This window comes from Oncorhynchus nerka, linkage group LG28, assembly GCF_034236695.1.
Source record: "Oncorhynchus nerka isolate Pitt River linkage group LG28, Oner_Uvic_2.0, whole genome shotgun sequence".
NCBI classification, from domain to species: domain Eukaryota; kingdom Metazoa; phylum Chordata; class Actinopteri; order Salmoniformes; family Salmonidae; genus Oncorhynchus; species Oncorhynchus nerka.
In genome coordinates, this window is record NC_088423.1 from 22,092,998 (window position 1) to 22,109,518 (window position 16,521).

Consider the following 16,521-nt stretch of genomic DNA (forward strand, 5'->3'; position numbering starts at 1 on the left):
TACCAGCCACTCAGATTTTTTTTACCACAGAAAAATATTCTTGGGTGCTCAAATTACACCAACAAAACACAAAAAATGCATGAGCATGCTTTGTCATGTTTCTAAAACAAATGTATTACTAGTAAGAAGTAATGAGGTATATTGTTTAATAAGAGTATTTTTACCAAAATATCACAGATTAGACAAATTCACCTGCCCCTTTAAATCAAATCAAATGTATTAATAAAGCCCTTTTTACATCAGCAGATGTCACAAAATGCTATACAGAAACCCAGCCTAGAACCACAAACAGCAAGCAATGCAGATGTAGAAGCACAGTGGCTTGGAAAAACTCCCTAGGAAACTCGGACGTAGCCTAGAGGAACCAGGCTCTGAGGGGTGGCCAGGTGGAGATTATTAGAGTACATGACCATTAAGGCCAGATCGTTCTTCAAGATGGCGGGAGGTTGCCGTGGTAGTGCGCCTCGAGTCATGTTTGTGCCTGTGAGATTGAGTCTGAATAGGAGAAGGGTTGTCTTCTCTTCCCTAGCCGTTGAAACTGAAACATAGAAAAACAAAGTAAATAGCCAAGAAAGACAAGGACAGAGTCTCACTTCACTAGACTTTAGTTTTAAGTAAATTAGACTAACTTTTATGCCTGTGTGCAGCGCTTCTAAAAATTCATTTACGTGCGGACAGCCCCCAGCCAGGCAGCGTTGCAGCACGAGGTGGAATAGGTTATTTACGATTCGTAGTTATTTGACTTTGTACGATTTAATTTACCAGCTATGAAACAAAACGTCAGAAATACTTTGAAAACCACTACAGCAGCATTTTTTATTCACAAATGCCAGTAAAATGCTCCCACTGTGGAGCCCTGACCACCTGCCAATGTGGCTGGTGAAATAAACATTTTACCCGCCAATGCCAAAATCTACCTGCATTTGGCAGGGGGTGTGTTAACTTTAGGCCCTGTTAGGGTTTACCGAGAATGGTGCGAAAAACATCCAGTCAGCAGCAGTCCTTTGGGCAAAAAGCTCAAATAATAAGTGGCTCCAATGGGCAAGCGACACTGGACAATTGAGGAGTGGAAAAACATCACCTGGAACATGACAGCAAGTTAAATTTACTTGAGTGGCCTGCGCAGTCCCCAGACCTCAACCCAATAGATCATCTTAGGAATGAGAACGGGCTGTTCGCAGCATGAATGTACCACTGTCCATCGCGTGATGCCATCGCGTGAATGCCCCATAGAATTCTGGCTGTTCTGGATGCAAAGGGGGGTCTGACCCGGTACTAGATGGGTGTACCTAATAAACTGACCAGTGAGTGTATAGCCACACACTCAAATATAAGAGTATGGTTACGGTACAGTGTTGTTCCCCGGTGTACTAAAAGTCAAAGGTACACATAGGAACTCACATGGTACTGGTCGGTACCTTTTAGGGTACATGTGCAGATAATCTACTATAACGGTACATTTTTTCTACCCAATATATTCAATATAATGCTGCATTCATAACCATGTGGGAGGTGGGAATTTACTAGTTGTGAAGTTGGATGCATTCATGTGCTTTGAAGTTGTTGAGAAACGCCAATTGGCTAATAGCCAACAAGCTGCATTAACCATAAACTATAAGTACAGCTATCATGCTTGTAAACAAATTATAGAGTTCAAAAACAATATTAATAGATGGCTTTTTATAAATAATGTTTTGTTACATTTAACTGCTGAAAAATCCTCTTAAAGAGGTAATTTCCTTAGTAGGTGAGGTCAGCATGTGGGTGAAGTCAGAGCTCTGGGATGATAGATGCATTTCCCACTAGTAATTACCAGATGGGGGGCCGTTCAAATTCATTTTTCACAGTCGTGGTAATTTCCCACTTCCCACTTGATTAAGAACGCAGGATTATGTACTGCACTTATACTGAGATGTAGATGGGGGCAATGTGCTGAGGGGAGGACGCATTAGCATATTTGAGGTCAAAAATATGTTTCAGTGAAAATGTTGTAACAGTTTTATCTTTTGACAATGTCAGTTCTGCAATCTTTGTAAGAACTTGTGACAACCAAGAGCTGCACTGTTAGCTTCTTGGTGACAGGGGGGCATTATTTTCACGTCCGGATGAAATGCATGCCCAAATTCAACTGCCTGCTACTCATCCCCAGAAGATAAGATATGCATATTATTAGTAGATTTGGATAGAAAACACTATGAGTTTCTAAAACATGTATGTGAGTATAACAGAACTTATTTAGCAGGCGAAACCCCAAGGACAAACCATTCAGATTTTTTGAGGTCACTCTCTTTTCAATGGGTTTTCATTGGGAATCCAGATTTCTAAGGGACCTTCTTGCAGTTCCTATCGCTTCCACTGGATGTCAACAGTCTTTAGAAATTGGTTGAGGTTATTCCTTTGTGTAATGAAGAAGTACGGCCATCTTGAACGAGGGTCACTTGAAGTGTACTGTTAGAGGCGCGTGACCAGAAAGCATGCTACAGTTTGTTTTCTTCCTGTATTGAACACCAATCATCCCGTCTTCAATTTGATTGATTATTTACGTAAAAAAATACCTGAAGTTGTATTACAGAAGTAGTTTTAAATGTTTTACAAAATCCGCAGGGGATCAAATACTTTTTTCCTCAATGTAGCTTAGAAAAGCACCAACATAAAATGTTCCATCACAGGACGAATTTGGGTTTGGTGGATGCTACTTACCCGACTGCATAGTGCCAACTGTAAAGTTTAGTGGAGGAGGAATAATGGTCTGGGGCTGTTTTCTATGGTTCAGGCTAGGCCCCTTACTTCGAGTGAAGGGAAATCTTAACGCTACAGCAAACAATGAATTCAAGACAATTCTGTGCTTCCAACTTTGTGGCAACAGTTTGGGGAAGGCCCTTTCCCATTTCAGCATGACAATGCGCCTGTGCACAAAGCAAGGTCCATACAGAAATGGTTTGTTGAGATCGGTGTGGAAGAACTTGACTGGCCTGCACACTTTTGGGATGAATTGGAACACAACGACTATGAGCCAGGCCTAATTGTGTCCCAACTCACTAATGCTTTTGTGATTGAAGGTCCTCACAGCAATGTTCCAACGTCTAGTGGAAAGCCTTCCCAGAAGAGTGGAGGTTGTTATAGCAGCAAAGGGGGCACCAACTCCATATTAATGACCATGATTTTGGAATGAGATGTTCGATGAGCAAGTGTCCACATACTATTGGTCATGTAGTGTATTTAACCACGCCCCCAAATATGCGAATGAGACCCAACCAGTACATTGCCCCCACCTATATTTTAAAGTGCGGTGATGATCATTCCTTATGTTCAAAATATTGGGTGGGAAAATCTGACATACCTATGAGGTACACCGAACTGTTCCATGTGAGTTTACAGTATGTATAGCTGTGAAGTGTATCTTTGACCTTTTTCTTCCCCGGGGAACAACACTACACTAACCATACCCTTGTTTTTTGAGTGTTTTAATATACCGTATGTTCGAGCACTGCAGAAACATTGTTGCACTCCCAACAAAGGGGTTGCACATTCAAATCCTCAAATAATTTTTGTATATTCTCTTAAGTGTCATTGAGCACTGCTAGTTTTACACTTACGTTACTTGATACTGTGCAGCTTTTAGCAAAGTGCAGAAATGGCCAATTATTGCCAATTAGTCTGTAGAACGCATTGTTCACAGTACAAAATTATATTTTACAGTAATTGAAATCAGAATATAGTAGTATACTGTCATGTTTATAGAAATAAGAAATTGTACGTTTTTACTTTATTTTTACTGCAACTTTAGACAAATTGCAAACGTATTCTTGGCAATAAATATATAGCCAATCTCCATTATGCCCATAGATCTGGTGGTGCAGCAGCAACATCCGGTAGCTAGCAACCAAAGATGTTGTGAGTTCAAATCCCAAGTGAGATTGAGTCCCAAGTAAATCAGCATACAGCCGCATACTGTCCATTAACATCAACTATTCATTTTAAAGTAGTATTCTAAATGATATTGGACATCTCAGCTTTCACATGTGCTCAAATGTTGTCACGCGTAATTTCATATTCTGACATTTACATTTTGAATCCCATGTCACATTTATTTCACATGTTGTCACGTGTAGTTTTATGTTCGCACATGTTATCACATTAACTTCACATGTGATCATAAGATGCAATCTCCTGACAACTATGTTACTAGGTCGTATTCATTAGGAACCGAACTGAAGAAAACTGACAAACAGGGAGATGACTTGTCCAATTAGAAATATAATTTTTCGTTTTCTGTTCAAAAACAAATTATTATTATTTTTTAATTTTACCCCGTTTTCTCCCCAATTTCGTGGTATCCAATTGTTTAGTAGCTACTATCTTGTCTCATCGCTACAACTCCCTTACGGGCTCAGGAGAGACGAAGGTTGAAAGTCATGCGTCCTCCGATAACAACCTTGGCAACCTTGGTTAGCACGCACTGCGCCCAGCCCGCCACAGGAGTCGCTGGTGTGCGATTAGACAAGGATATCCCTACCGGCCAACCCCTCCCTAACCCGGACGACGCTAGGCCAAATGTGCGTCGCCCCACGGACCTCCCGGTCACGGCCGGTTACGACAGAGCCTGGGCGCGAACCCAGAGTCTCTGGTGGCACAGCTGGCGCTGCAGTACAGCACCCTTAACCACTGCGCCACCCGGGAGGCCCTTCAAAAACATTTTAAACAGTGAGCCCGAAAAGTACAACCCTGTTGAGTAGCCTAATAACATATTCCTCTCTCCCACCCCTCCCGTCTCCAGACTACAGTGTGTTCAACCAGGAGCAGGTTGAGGATGAGGGTGATGCATCCTCTCTGGACGACACTGACCAAAGACTACTGACCTTCTCTGACAGCAAGCCAGAGGCGGTCCAGGGCCATGCTCTGTGGAGACAGCAGTTCAGCACCGTGGCCTGGCTACACATGCTCAACATGCAGAGAGAGAGGAAGGCCTTTGTCTACACGTGAGTCTGGGGAGGGAACTGCTTACCTCTCTATTACCTAACCTAATATGACGTTATTGACCTTATACACTGTGTTGTTGTACTAAGGCTATAGGCAAGATAATAGGGAGGTAAGCAGTTCCCTCCCCACATGCTCAACATGTAGAGCGAGAGGAAGGCCTTTGGCTACATGGGCTAGTCTCGGTTGAGAAGGACAGGGAACTGTTCTGGGTGTGAGTGTGAACCCCAACACAGTGTCAGTGTGGGTCAAAGGTCCATTTGATACATGTGGTGGCAGGGGAGACAGTTACCCAATGTATTTGTGTGTGTCTCACTCCCTCCCCCTCTCAGTCTGGCATTGTTCCTGGTCTTCCTAGCTGCTGTGCTTGTATTGTCTCTGGCTACGGGGAACATCCAGATCCACGCTCCAGAACGGCAGTTTCTCCCCATCTACCTGCTGAGACCGAACCAGGCTCCCCGGAAATACACCACCAGTCTACTGGTCCAGAACTCATCAGGTACGTCAGCCAATCAGTCAGGAAATACACCACCAGTCTACTGGTCCAGAACTCATCAGGTTAGTCCATACTCTCTTCTATACTGTGAACTGATACTCTTGAATACTGTGTTCTCCTCCCATCACTACAGTCTGAAATAATTTGTTCTCTATCTAGCTCTTCCCAAGCAGTAGTTCCTAGCAGCATCTGTTCACAGAATTTGAATGGCTGAATACGAGAGTAGAAACACTCTGGTTAGAAACACACACAAAAAACTGTGGTCTGTTTCTCTGTGCAGGCTCGGATATCTCCGACTTCATCCGTAACCTGGAATCTCAGGACATCAAGGTGGAGATGATGAAGAACACAGACTACATGTCCTGTGCTCCTCACAGTGCAGCCATCAACGTCACCGGATCCAACAAGGTGAAAAATTATAACCCCTCTTCTACAGAAGGGTGACATTCTTTCTTTCTCTCTGTGAGTGTGTATGTGTGTGGGCGGTTTACCCTCTGATTATATGCATGATGTGGATGGTTCTAAATTAGATGCTATATGGAGTGCTCTTAGGCTGAGGCTAGTTATGCAGCAAGTGCCCTAATTGGTAGTAGGGTGCTTCAGTAGAGTGGTTCACGTTTACCCTGGCTGTCTGTCTATGGCGCAGAGCCACATAGGATGTGTCTACACAGGCAGCCCAATTCTGATTTCCCCCCCTCTGACTATTTTGACCAATCAAAATCAAATCAGCTCTTTTGCCAATAATTGGGGCATAAGATCAGAAGACATAGAGAGGCCACTAATGCCACTTTAAATGCCCAGTCCTTGATTGACTCTTCTGTCTGGTTATAGGGTTTCAGTTAAGCAAAGCTTTACGCAAGCACGCCTGCGCACACACACACACACACAGACAACCATTGACAACAGACACTTTTTTCTTTCTCCGCTTTGCAGGGTTTCAGATACAGTGTAGCATTCAACAGTACTACCGTCCACTCTTTGCCCATGACAGTCAACGTCCTCAGTAACGCCATCCTAAGAGGTCTCAACGGCACACAACGCATCCACACCTGGACCAAGCCCTTCGACTATGTAAGTCAAGTCCAATAAAACTAATGATTGGAATAACACCGTGATGGTTTCGTTAGAATAGCACGTACAGCAATAGTTATATTCTATCTAAAACTTGTTACAGACATACACAAGCAATAAAGTATTTATCCATGTATCTATCGAATTAACAAAAGGTGCCTGAAAGAGTGAGCGTCATGCTACAATAATTTTACGTTCCCTATGTTCTTCTCCTTAGCAAATTCCCGACGCCACGTCATATGCTCTGGTCTACATTGAGGCTATCATACTGGGGATGCTAGCTGCAGGCATGCCTGCCTACTTCGCCATGGACCACACCCGAGACAGAGAGGTAAGCACTAAGCGGTCGATTCACCCGAGACAGAGAGGGTAAGCATTAACCAGTCGATTCACCCGAGACGGTGAGGGTAAGCACTAACCAGTCGATTCACCCGAAACGGAGAGGGTAAGCACTAACCAGTCGATTCACCCGAGACGGAGAGGGTAAGCACTAACCAGTCGATTCACCCAAGATTGAGAGGGTAAGCACTAACCAGTTGATTCACCCGAGACGGAGAGGGTAAGCACTAAGCAGTCGATTCACCTGAGATGGGGAGGGTAAGCACTAAGCAGTCGATTCACAGAATAGTAGACTTTCCATGAATACTGTCTGGGACTGCTCTAATGCAGAGCTGTCTGGAGCTTTCAGTTTTCTCCCGATTCAGAAATGACCTCATTGGTGATTGATTGAACAACAATAGCGGTGAAACTGAAAGCCTACAATACAACAAAAAAGGCACTCCTTTTGTGATCTACATTCAAAAACATGCATTTGGTGTGCTTTCCATATTGACTGATAACTCTTTCCTTTCTCTTCTCAATCCTAGATAAAGTGCCGTTCAACGCTGCGTATCTCTGGCCTGGTCCCGTCTGCGTACTGGTGTGGTCAGGCTGCAGTGGACATCCCCTTCTACTACCTCATACTGACCACCATGACCAGCATCCTCTTCTCCTTCCATACTGCCAACCTGCTTACCTCTAGCAACGTCACCGCAGTGGTCAGTTAGTTAGACTCGCGTGTCTAGTACAGTACACATGCACATTTCCGTGGTCAGTCAGAAACAACACACACATACAGTGGAAAGAAAAAGTATGTGAACATTTTGGAATTACCTGGATTACTGCATAAATTGGTCATACAATTTGATCTGATCTTTATCTAAGTCACAGCAATGGACAAACACAGTGTGCTTGAACTAATAACACACAAATTGTTGTATTTTTCTTGTCTATATTGAATATAGCGTTTAAACATTCACAGTGTAGGTTGGGAAAAGTATGTGAACCCCTAGGCTAATCACTTCTCCAAAAGCTAATTGGAGTCAGGAGTCAGCTACCCTGGAGTCTAATCAATGAGACAAGATTGGAGATGTTGGTTAGAGCTGCCCTGCCCTATAAAAAACTCTCACATAATTTGAGTTTGCTATTGTCAAGAAGCATTGTCTGTTGTGAACCATGCCTCGAACAAAAGAGATCTCAGAAGACCTACGATTAGGAATTGTTTACTTGCATGAAGCTGGAAAGGGTTACGAAAGTATCTCTAAAAGCCTTGATGTTCATCAGTAAGACAGTGTCTATAAATAGAGAAAGTTCAGCACTGTTGCTACTCTCCCTAGGAGTGGCCGTCCTGCAAAGATGGAATGCTCAGTGAGGTTAAGAATAATCCTAGAGTGTCAGCTAAAGACATAGAGAAATCTCTGGAACATTCTAACATCTCTGTTGACGAGTCTACGATGCGTAAAACACTAAACAAGAATGGTGTTTGTGGGAGGACACCACAGAAGAAGCCACTGCTGTCCAAAAAAAAACATTGCTGCTCGTCTAAAGTTTGCGAAAGAGCACCTGGATGTTCCACAGCGCTACTGGCAAAATATGTTGTGAACAGATGAAACTACAGTTGAGTTGTTTGGAAGAGAGAGAAAAAAAGACACACCAACATTAAAACCTCATCCCAACCCTAAAGTATGGTGGAGGGAGCATCGTGGTTTTGGCTGTTTTGCTGCCTCGAGGCCTGGACAGCTTGCTATCATCAACAGGAAAAATGAATTCCCAAGTTTATCAAGACATTTTGCAGGAGAATGTTAGGCTATCTGTCCACCAATTGAAGCTCAACAGAAGTTGGGTTGTGCAACAGGACAATGACGCAAAACACAGAAGTAAATCAACAACAGAATGGATTCAACAGAAGAAAATATGACTTCTGGGGTGGCCCAGTCAGAGTCCTGACCTCAACCCGATTGAGATGCTGTGGCATGACCTCAAGAGAGCAGTTCACACCAGACATCCAAAGAAAATTGCTGAACTGAAACGGTTTTGTAAAATTCCTCCTGAGTGTTTTTGCAGGTCTAAACCGCAACAACAGAAAACTTTGGTTTGAGGTTATTGCTGCTTTAAGAATATTTTGAAGATAAATACACAACGCAGAGGACGAGAGTACTAGAATACTAATAGCAAATTGTAAATAGGAGTTGGGTTTCAGTTCAACATCTGTTTAGAATCTGTGGAATGTCACTCCTGAACTCAGAGCGACGTGTGCCACGTTTTCATTAGTCTGTACATTGAGTCGGGGGCAGGATACTTGTTACTGGCCATTGGCCAAGTTGTACTGCAATGACTTAGTCAACCCCAGGTTAGGGTGGGGGGTTATAAATGGCAGCCTGTTCCTTTGTTCGGTGGAGAAAAGCTGAGGAGAGGGGAGACTGAACATCTACCTACCAGCATAACATCCTGATTTGTCCTTTTCAAATAAACCTGTTTTTCTCCCCCTGATTTGCTTTGGAGTTTGTGTTATTGAAGAATAACATAAATAGCTAACACTGCCGAAGGATGGTCAACCAGTTATTCAATCTAAAGGTTCACATACTTTTTCCACCCTGCACTGTGAATGTTTACATGGTGTGTTCAATAAAGACATGAAAACGTATAATTGTGTGTTATTAGTTTAAGCAGACTGTTTGTCTATTGTTGTGACTTAGATGAAGAGCAGATAAAATTTTATGACCAATTTATGCAGAAATCCAGGTAATTCCAAAGGGTTCACATACTTTTTCATGCCACTGTACACTCCCTCAGACTGACTCTCTCTCCATCTTATTTTCTATAGATCCTGTGTCTGATAGGTTTTGGTCCAGCTATGATCCTGTTCGCCTATGTGGTGTCTTTCATGTTCACACGCGTCCAGAGTAACAGAGACTTCTTCTCTGTGGTCTCCATGATGGTGAGAACAACAACCTTCCCTCCCTCCCTGTCACACAACATTTATATAACGTTCACACACAACATTACAACGTTCACGCAACATTCTTACAATATTAACAAAATCGTTTGTTTTTATTATGACGTTTCATCTATAGTGAAAAACAATATAAGTAGATTAATGATTTGTGTCAATGTGGGAGCAGCTATATTACTTTGTTTGGTTATTTTGTGTGTGTGTGTCGTTCTGTTGCATACTAGGTGTGTGTGGTGTCTGCCTCCATCGTCCAGCTGTCATTTGTGAACGACAACCCCGGGCTGACGAGGATCCTCCACAATACACTATGTTTCTTCAACCCTCTCTACCCCTTAATGGGCTGCCTTAATTCTATCACCAAGGCCACCTTCCTGCCCTCCCTCTATGAAGAGGACTTCCTCTGGAAGAACCTGCTCATAGCTGTCCTATCTGTAAGTAGCAGGAAATGCCCTGGACATTATAGTAGGAATAGGAGTCAGAGTACGGAGATGTTGAGGTCTAACATGGATTGGGTTTGTTGTTGTTGCTTACTTTGTGTCTGGTAGGAAATTATTTCTGTTTCATACATGCTAGCATATCAATATTTTTTGTAGACAGACATACAGCACATCACACACATTGTTTCTCCCCAGCCCTATCTGCAGTGCATCCTGCTGCTGTTCATGCTGCGCTGGTTGGAGATCCGCTACGGAGGGAGGACCATGAAGAATGACCAGTTCTGCAGGTAAGGGATGAGAGAAGAAGAAGAGGGGCAGGGCTACTCAGAGGGAAGAGGTGGTGGTCAATGGATAGGGGGAGTATGTTGATAAAAATGTTGTTAAAGTCCCAGTGCAGTCGAAAAGGACTCGCATACAGTAGAATAGAAAACCATTTGTACAAACTAGCGGAAATTATTAACACAACTGGTCACAAAGGTTTACTTGGAAGGGATATAAATACAGCGCTAATTTTTATTTTATAAAAAATAAATGTAAAAAAAGATAAGGAAGCCGCCCATTGCTCTCACTATCACCCCCTATCTTTGATGAAAAAAAAACAGATATTAAACCATTTTGTAAAATCCTGTTGTCCTGTCTCAAAACCTACTTACCCAAATTGGTACATCCTCAGATAGCCGCCGTCGTCTATTACTTACAGTATCTTACATGCTCATCAGAAACCAAAGCTCATTGGGCAGTTATATCTCTCGACGCATAAAAAAGCTTTTGATAGACTAAATGGTTATCTTTGGTCGGTTTTGGAAAATATTATTAAAATACTATGTGCCAATACCTCAGCCATAGTAATAACAGGCAATACCTGCTCTGTTCTGGTCAGAATAAGTAGCAGGCAAGGTGATCCCATCTCACCTCAGCTATTTTTATTGTCTATGGAGGCCCTGGCCCAGAGACTTCAACAATCAAAAGAAATTACAATCATATCTCTCAATTCTACAGGTCATGCCATCTCATTATACTCAGATAATATCAAACTTTATCTAGACAATGTACACTACCGGTTAAAAGTTTGGACACACCTACTCATTCAAGGGTTGTTCTTTATTATTACTATTTTCTACATTGTAGAATAATAGTGAAGACATCAAAACTATGAAATAATACATATGGAATCATGTAGTAACCAAAGTGTGTTATGTTAAACAAATCAACATATATTTTATATTTGAGATTCTTCAAATAGCCACCCTTTGCCTTGATGAGTTCTGGAGCGTGGATCTGGATGTTCCCCGTAGCCAGAGACAATACTAGCACAGCAGCTAGGAAGACCAGGAACAATCCCAGACTGAGAGGGGGAGGGAGTGAGACACACATACATTGAGTAACTGTCTCCTCTGCCACCACAAGTATCAAATGGACCTTTGACCCAAACCGACACTGTGTTGGAGTTCACACCCAGTTCCCTGTCCTTCTCAACCCAGACTAGGGGGAAGGGAGAGAGAAGAGAGAAAGAAAGGGAGAGTGCATGGGAGAGATCATTTGAATTACAGCGAGAGAGACAAATGCATAGCGTAATTGTCTCTGACACAATGTCGAAAGCTCCTCTGCCACCATGAGTATCAAATGGACCTTTGACCCAAACAGTTCTTTAGAACACCCACAGGCCTCACAAGACTTGTCTGAAGGTCCCCTGGTACCAGTTGAAAAAAATGAATGGAAGTATATATGGAGACTGTTTAATGACAAAAAATAAGGTTTTAAATACGTTTAAAAATAATAATAATAATAATAAATGTTTCCTGATCTTTCTTATATCTCAAGATATACGTGTCTCTCTAGAGACACTTCAGAACAAACGTCCTTTTTATATTTTGGGGGAACTGTCCATGTAGATAGTCTGTTATTCAATGCATTTGTATTGGCTAATAGCAGTAAGGCCCAAAACATTTTTTCATAATTATTATATATATATTTTTATACTTCAAGGTGTCTTAAAATTCAATATCAAATAACTAAATGATACTTGGTGTGACCTTCTTAAAGCAATTCCATATACAGTACCAGTCCAAAGTTTAGACACACCTACTCATTCCATGGTTTTTCTTTATTTTTTTACTATTTTCTACATTGTAGAATAATAGTGAAGACATCAAAACGATGACATAACACATATGGAATCATGTAGTAACCAAAAACGTGTTAAACAAATCTAAATATATTTGGTGTCAGGTTTCCTCTAGACATGACGCTTGGCATTCAGACTAGAAAGTTCAATCTTAGTTTCATCAGACCAGAGAATCTTGTTTTTCATGCTCTGATGGTGCCGTTTTTGCAAACACCAAGCGGGTTGTCATGTGCCTTTTACTGAGGAGTGGCTTCCGTCTGGCCACTCCACCATAAAGGCGTGATTGGTGGAGTGCTGCAGAGATGGTTGTCCTTCTGGAAGGTTCTCCCATCTCCACAGAGGAACTCTGTCAGAGTGACCATCGGGTTCCTGGTCACCTCCCTGACCAAGGCGCTTCTCCCCCGATTGCTCAGTTAGGCAGCGCGGCCAGCTCTAGGAAGAGTCTTGGCGGTTTCAAACTTATTCTATTTAAGAATGATGGAGGCCACTTTGTTCTCGGGGACCTTCAATGTTGCAGAAATGTTTTGGTACACTTCCCCAGATCTGTGCCTCGACACAATACTGTCTCGGAGCTCTACGGACAATTCCACTTTGTTTTTGCTCTGACATGCACTGTCAACTGTGGGACCTTATATAGACAGTTGTGCCTTTCCAAATCATGTCCAATCAATGGAATTTACCACAGGTGGACTTCAATAAAGTTGTAGAAACATCTCAAGGATGATCAATGGAACAGGATGCACCTGAGCTCAATTTCCAGTCTCATAGCAAAGGGTATGAACACTTATGTAAAGGTTTCTAAAAACAAATTCTAAAAACCTGTTTTCGCTTTGTCATTATTGGGTATTGTGTGTAGATTACTGAGGAATTGTTTTTATCTAATCCGTTTTAGAATAGGGCTGTAACGTAACAAAATGTGGAAAAAGTCAAGGGGTCTGCAGAGGTCTTGGGCTGTCGTGCTTACATGTGGTCTGCAGTGTTGGACGTACTGCCAAATTCTCTAAAATGATGTTGGAGGTGGCTTTTTCTAAAGAAATTAACACTAAATTCTCTGCCAACAGCTCTGGTGGACATTCCTGTAGTTAGCATGCCAATTGCATGCTCCCTCAAAACTTGAGACTTCTGGAGGCCCACCTCTTTTCTTTTTTTTTGTCTTTTCTTTACCTACCAATTTTATTACAAAATGCTGTGTGGTTAATATGATTTTTTTCTTTTACTGTAGAAGGGCAGTGTAGTATAAACTAAAAGTGTGTAAATGCACATCAATATTGTACCTGTAAACCCCCCAACCAAAAAATGACAAATAAAAACATATTTTTTAAATGAAAAAACAAACAGTAAAAAGAAATAATTGTTTTTGTTTCTTTCTGACCTTTTCAATTGAAAACAATCCCAGTGTGGTACTTGATATTGAGATAACAATGGCGGCATTGGATCTTTAAGTCGTCATAATACTCCACCTAGCTTCGATTCCAATGTTCCTTGATTTGAATGAGACTTGAAAGTATGGTAACGTGAGACTATGAAACTGAATATTACCATTCTTTCTCCTGAAGGATCTCTTCCAATACTAAGGCTAAAGTGGAACGTAACCCAGAGGAGGGGATCAACGAGGATGAAGATGTTCAGATGGAAAAGGCTCGGGTGAAGGAGGCCCTCACCTGCCAGTGCTGTGAGGAGGTGTGTGTGTTAAGTGCTTTTTTATTCACACCTTGATCTCTGTGGAAGACTAGTCCCATCTTTGAAAGGGGATTTGCCATGTTTTGACGGTTTCCTCAGATCTATTAACTGTCATCTAATAATATTTTTCTTGTGCCCCCCCCTTCAGAAACCAGTAGTGGTTGTGAGTAACTTGAGGAAGCAGTATAAATGTCCAAGGGAAGGAATCTCTCTCAAGAAGAGGAGGACGGTAGCCACCAAGAACATCTCCTTCTGTGTACGCAAAGGTCAGCCGAGCTTACTACTCTCCAACTGTAAACTGTACATTTGATCAGTCAAGCACTAAACAATTCCATTGCTTGACATTTATCACATGACGTTATGAATGCAATGATTTATGTCCAGGGCAATGGAGGCTGCTGAAGGGAGGACGGCTCGTAGTAATGGATGGACCGGAATAAATAGAATGGTATCGAACATATGGTTTCCATGTACTTCATTCCAGCCATTATTATAAGCCGTCCTCCCCTCAGCAGCCTCAACTGGATTTAAATTAGGCTTAGGTGGTGGACGTGGTAAGGGATGTGGCAGGGGCGCAGTTGTTCTGCCTGCACAGTAAAAAAAATACAATTAGTGGCCCCAATCTTGGCGGTGTCAGGAAATTATAGACAAGCCATTTTCCCCCAATTCTACACTTTCCATGCAGCCGCTATTATTTTTGTTTTAAAGCAGATTTCCTGCAATTCTATGCATTTTGCCATGGCTAATGCTGTGTTCTTTTGCCCAAACATAACAAAATATACACTGCTAAATGAATTGTTTTGGGATTTTTCTATTCTCCCTGACTGTCTATTTTTTATTTTGGTGTTAGTTCAAAAAAAATCTATATATATTTGACATTGTTTGTATTTAAGCAACCCGTCCAAGGATATTAATGGCAGAGAAATCCCTGAGGTCTGCACTGTGAGGCTTGGGTTTTTGAACAATGTCAATGGTCTCATAACAGATAACCAGTATATCAACTGTATGTGTGTTCAGGTGAGGTGCTTGGACTGCTGGGGCCCAACGGAGCAGGGAAAAGCACCATCATGCATATGTTGTCTGGAGACACAGTCCCAACCGCTGGACAGGTACATACCATTCATCCTGTCTGTCTTTTGACTGGATCCTATATGGAATTTTTAGGGCCAGTTTCCTGGACTTAAACGTCATTTAAATTGAAAATGCCTTTTAAGCTGGGTGTACATTACACATTTTTGGTCCCGATTTAGCTGTCGCAGACAAGTTTGAGATCAGAGACAAAATCCCCATGCCTACTTTGGGTGCGCGGCAGTAACCAACGCATGTTGAATGGGAGTGGGTCAGAGACTCAATCTGAGGGCTAACGATCAATCTTTGAGCAGTCCCAGACGTCACGATATTTTCAAACAATTCTCGTTGTGTGAGATGTGCAACGACAAGTTTTGAGAACGGTGATGAGCAATAGCCAATGAGAGCACGTTGTTTCACGTCACCCATAATGTGTAGACTCGAGAAGGAGCGATGACTACTGCTAGTATGCATTTGTACTTGCCTTTAAATCAAAGCCAAGTGTCAAATTGTTACAGCTCTGAAGTTCACAATCAATCTTATTAATTTCAAATTGTTGGCTAGATATTTCAACACTGAATGGCAAGCGTGAATGTCTGACTGAAAACATTTAGGACTGCTTTGAGCCACAGCTTGTTGTAGCTACGTTAAATCTAATCCCATCATTGTTTTCGTGCGACACCGTGGTATTGGCAGTCCTCAAGACCAAGTGAAGAATCTTGTAGTGTGACCCCCGTCTGTGCCACCATCGTTTAGTATGCGCACAACTACAGGAAAGATGGTTGGTCTAATGTGAGGTTTAGCCTTAAAGCCCCAGTGCAGTCAAAAACTTGATTTTACTTGACTTTTTCCACATTTTATTACGTTAGCCTTATTCTAAAATGTATGAATGTTTTTTCCTCAATCTACACAATACCCCATGACAAAGGAAAAAAATATTTTAATACAGTTTTGCAAATAAAACGATTACATATGCGTAAGTATTCAGACCCTTTACTCGGTTTCTCCCAGGTTCTGTCAGGTTGTATGGGGAGTGTCGCTGCACAGCTATTTTCAGGTCTCTCCAAAGATGTTCAAATCGGGTTCAAGTCCGGGCTCTGTCTGGGCCACTCAAGGACATTCAGAGACTTGTCCCGAAGCCACTCCTGCGTTGTCTTGGCTAGGGGCTTAGGGTCTTGATGCTGCCACCACCATGTAGGGCTGGGCAATATGGTCAAAATCTCATATCCTGAAATAGCACATTTTATATAAAATGACCACATGTAAAGGCCTATTTCTTATTACATATTTTTATTCTTAAAAATATTTTTTGGGGCTTGCATGTTTTGCATTAATACGTGTCACATCAATTTGCATATGGTACCTTGGGTCAAGTGTTAACACCAACTCACGAAAA

General features: G+C 42.0%; 1 protein-coding gene across 1 annotated transcript in view; it reads left to right on the forward strand.

Moving 5' to 3' along the window:
• abca5 (ATP-binding cassette, sub-family A (ABC1), member 5) overlaps nucleotides 1-16,521 on the forward strand; it is an 88,701-nt gene that overhangs the window by 56,861 nt on the left and 15,319 nt on the right. The window contains exons 18-29 of the mRNA XM_029640128.2: nucleotides 4,778-4,979; nucleotides 5,310-5,476; nucleotides 5,754-5,881; nucleotides 6,407-6,544; nucleotides 6,762-6,875; nucleotides 7,411-7,581; nucleotides 9,687-9,800; nucleotides 10,040-10,246; nucleotides 10,448-10,539; nucleotides 13,934-14,057; nucleotides 14,206-14,323; nucleotides 15,075-15,166. Coding sequence (XP_029495988.1) covers nucleotides 4,778-4,979; nucleotides 5,310-5,476; nucleotides 5,754-5,881; nucleotides 6,407-6,544; nucleotides 6,762-6,875; nucleotides 7,411-7,581; nucleotides 9,687-9,800; nucleotides 10,040-10,246; nucleotides 10,448-10,539; nucleotides 13,934-14,057; nucleotides 14,206-14,323; nucleotides 15,075-15,166 — 1,667 coding nt within the window. The remainder of the gene's footprint in view (nucleotides 1-4,777; nucleotides 4,980-5,309; nucleotides 5,477-5,753; nucleotides 5,882-6,406; nucleotides 6,545-6,761; nucleotides 6,876-7,410; nucleotides 7,582-9,686; nucleotides 9,801-10,039; nucleotides 10,247-10,447; nucleotides 10,540-13,933; nucleotides 14,058-14,205; nucleotides 14,324-15,074; nucleotides 15,167-16,521) is intronic.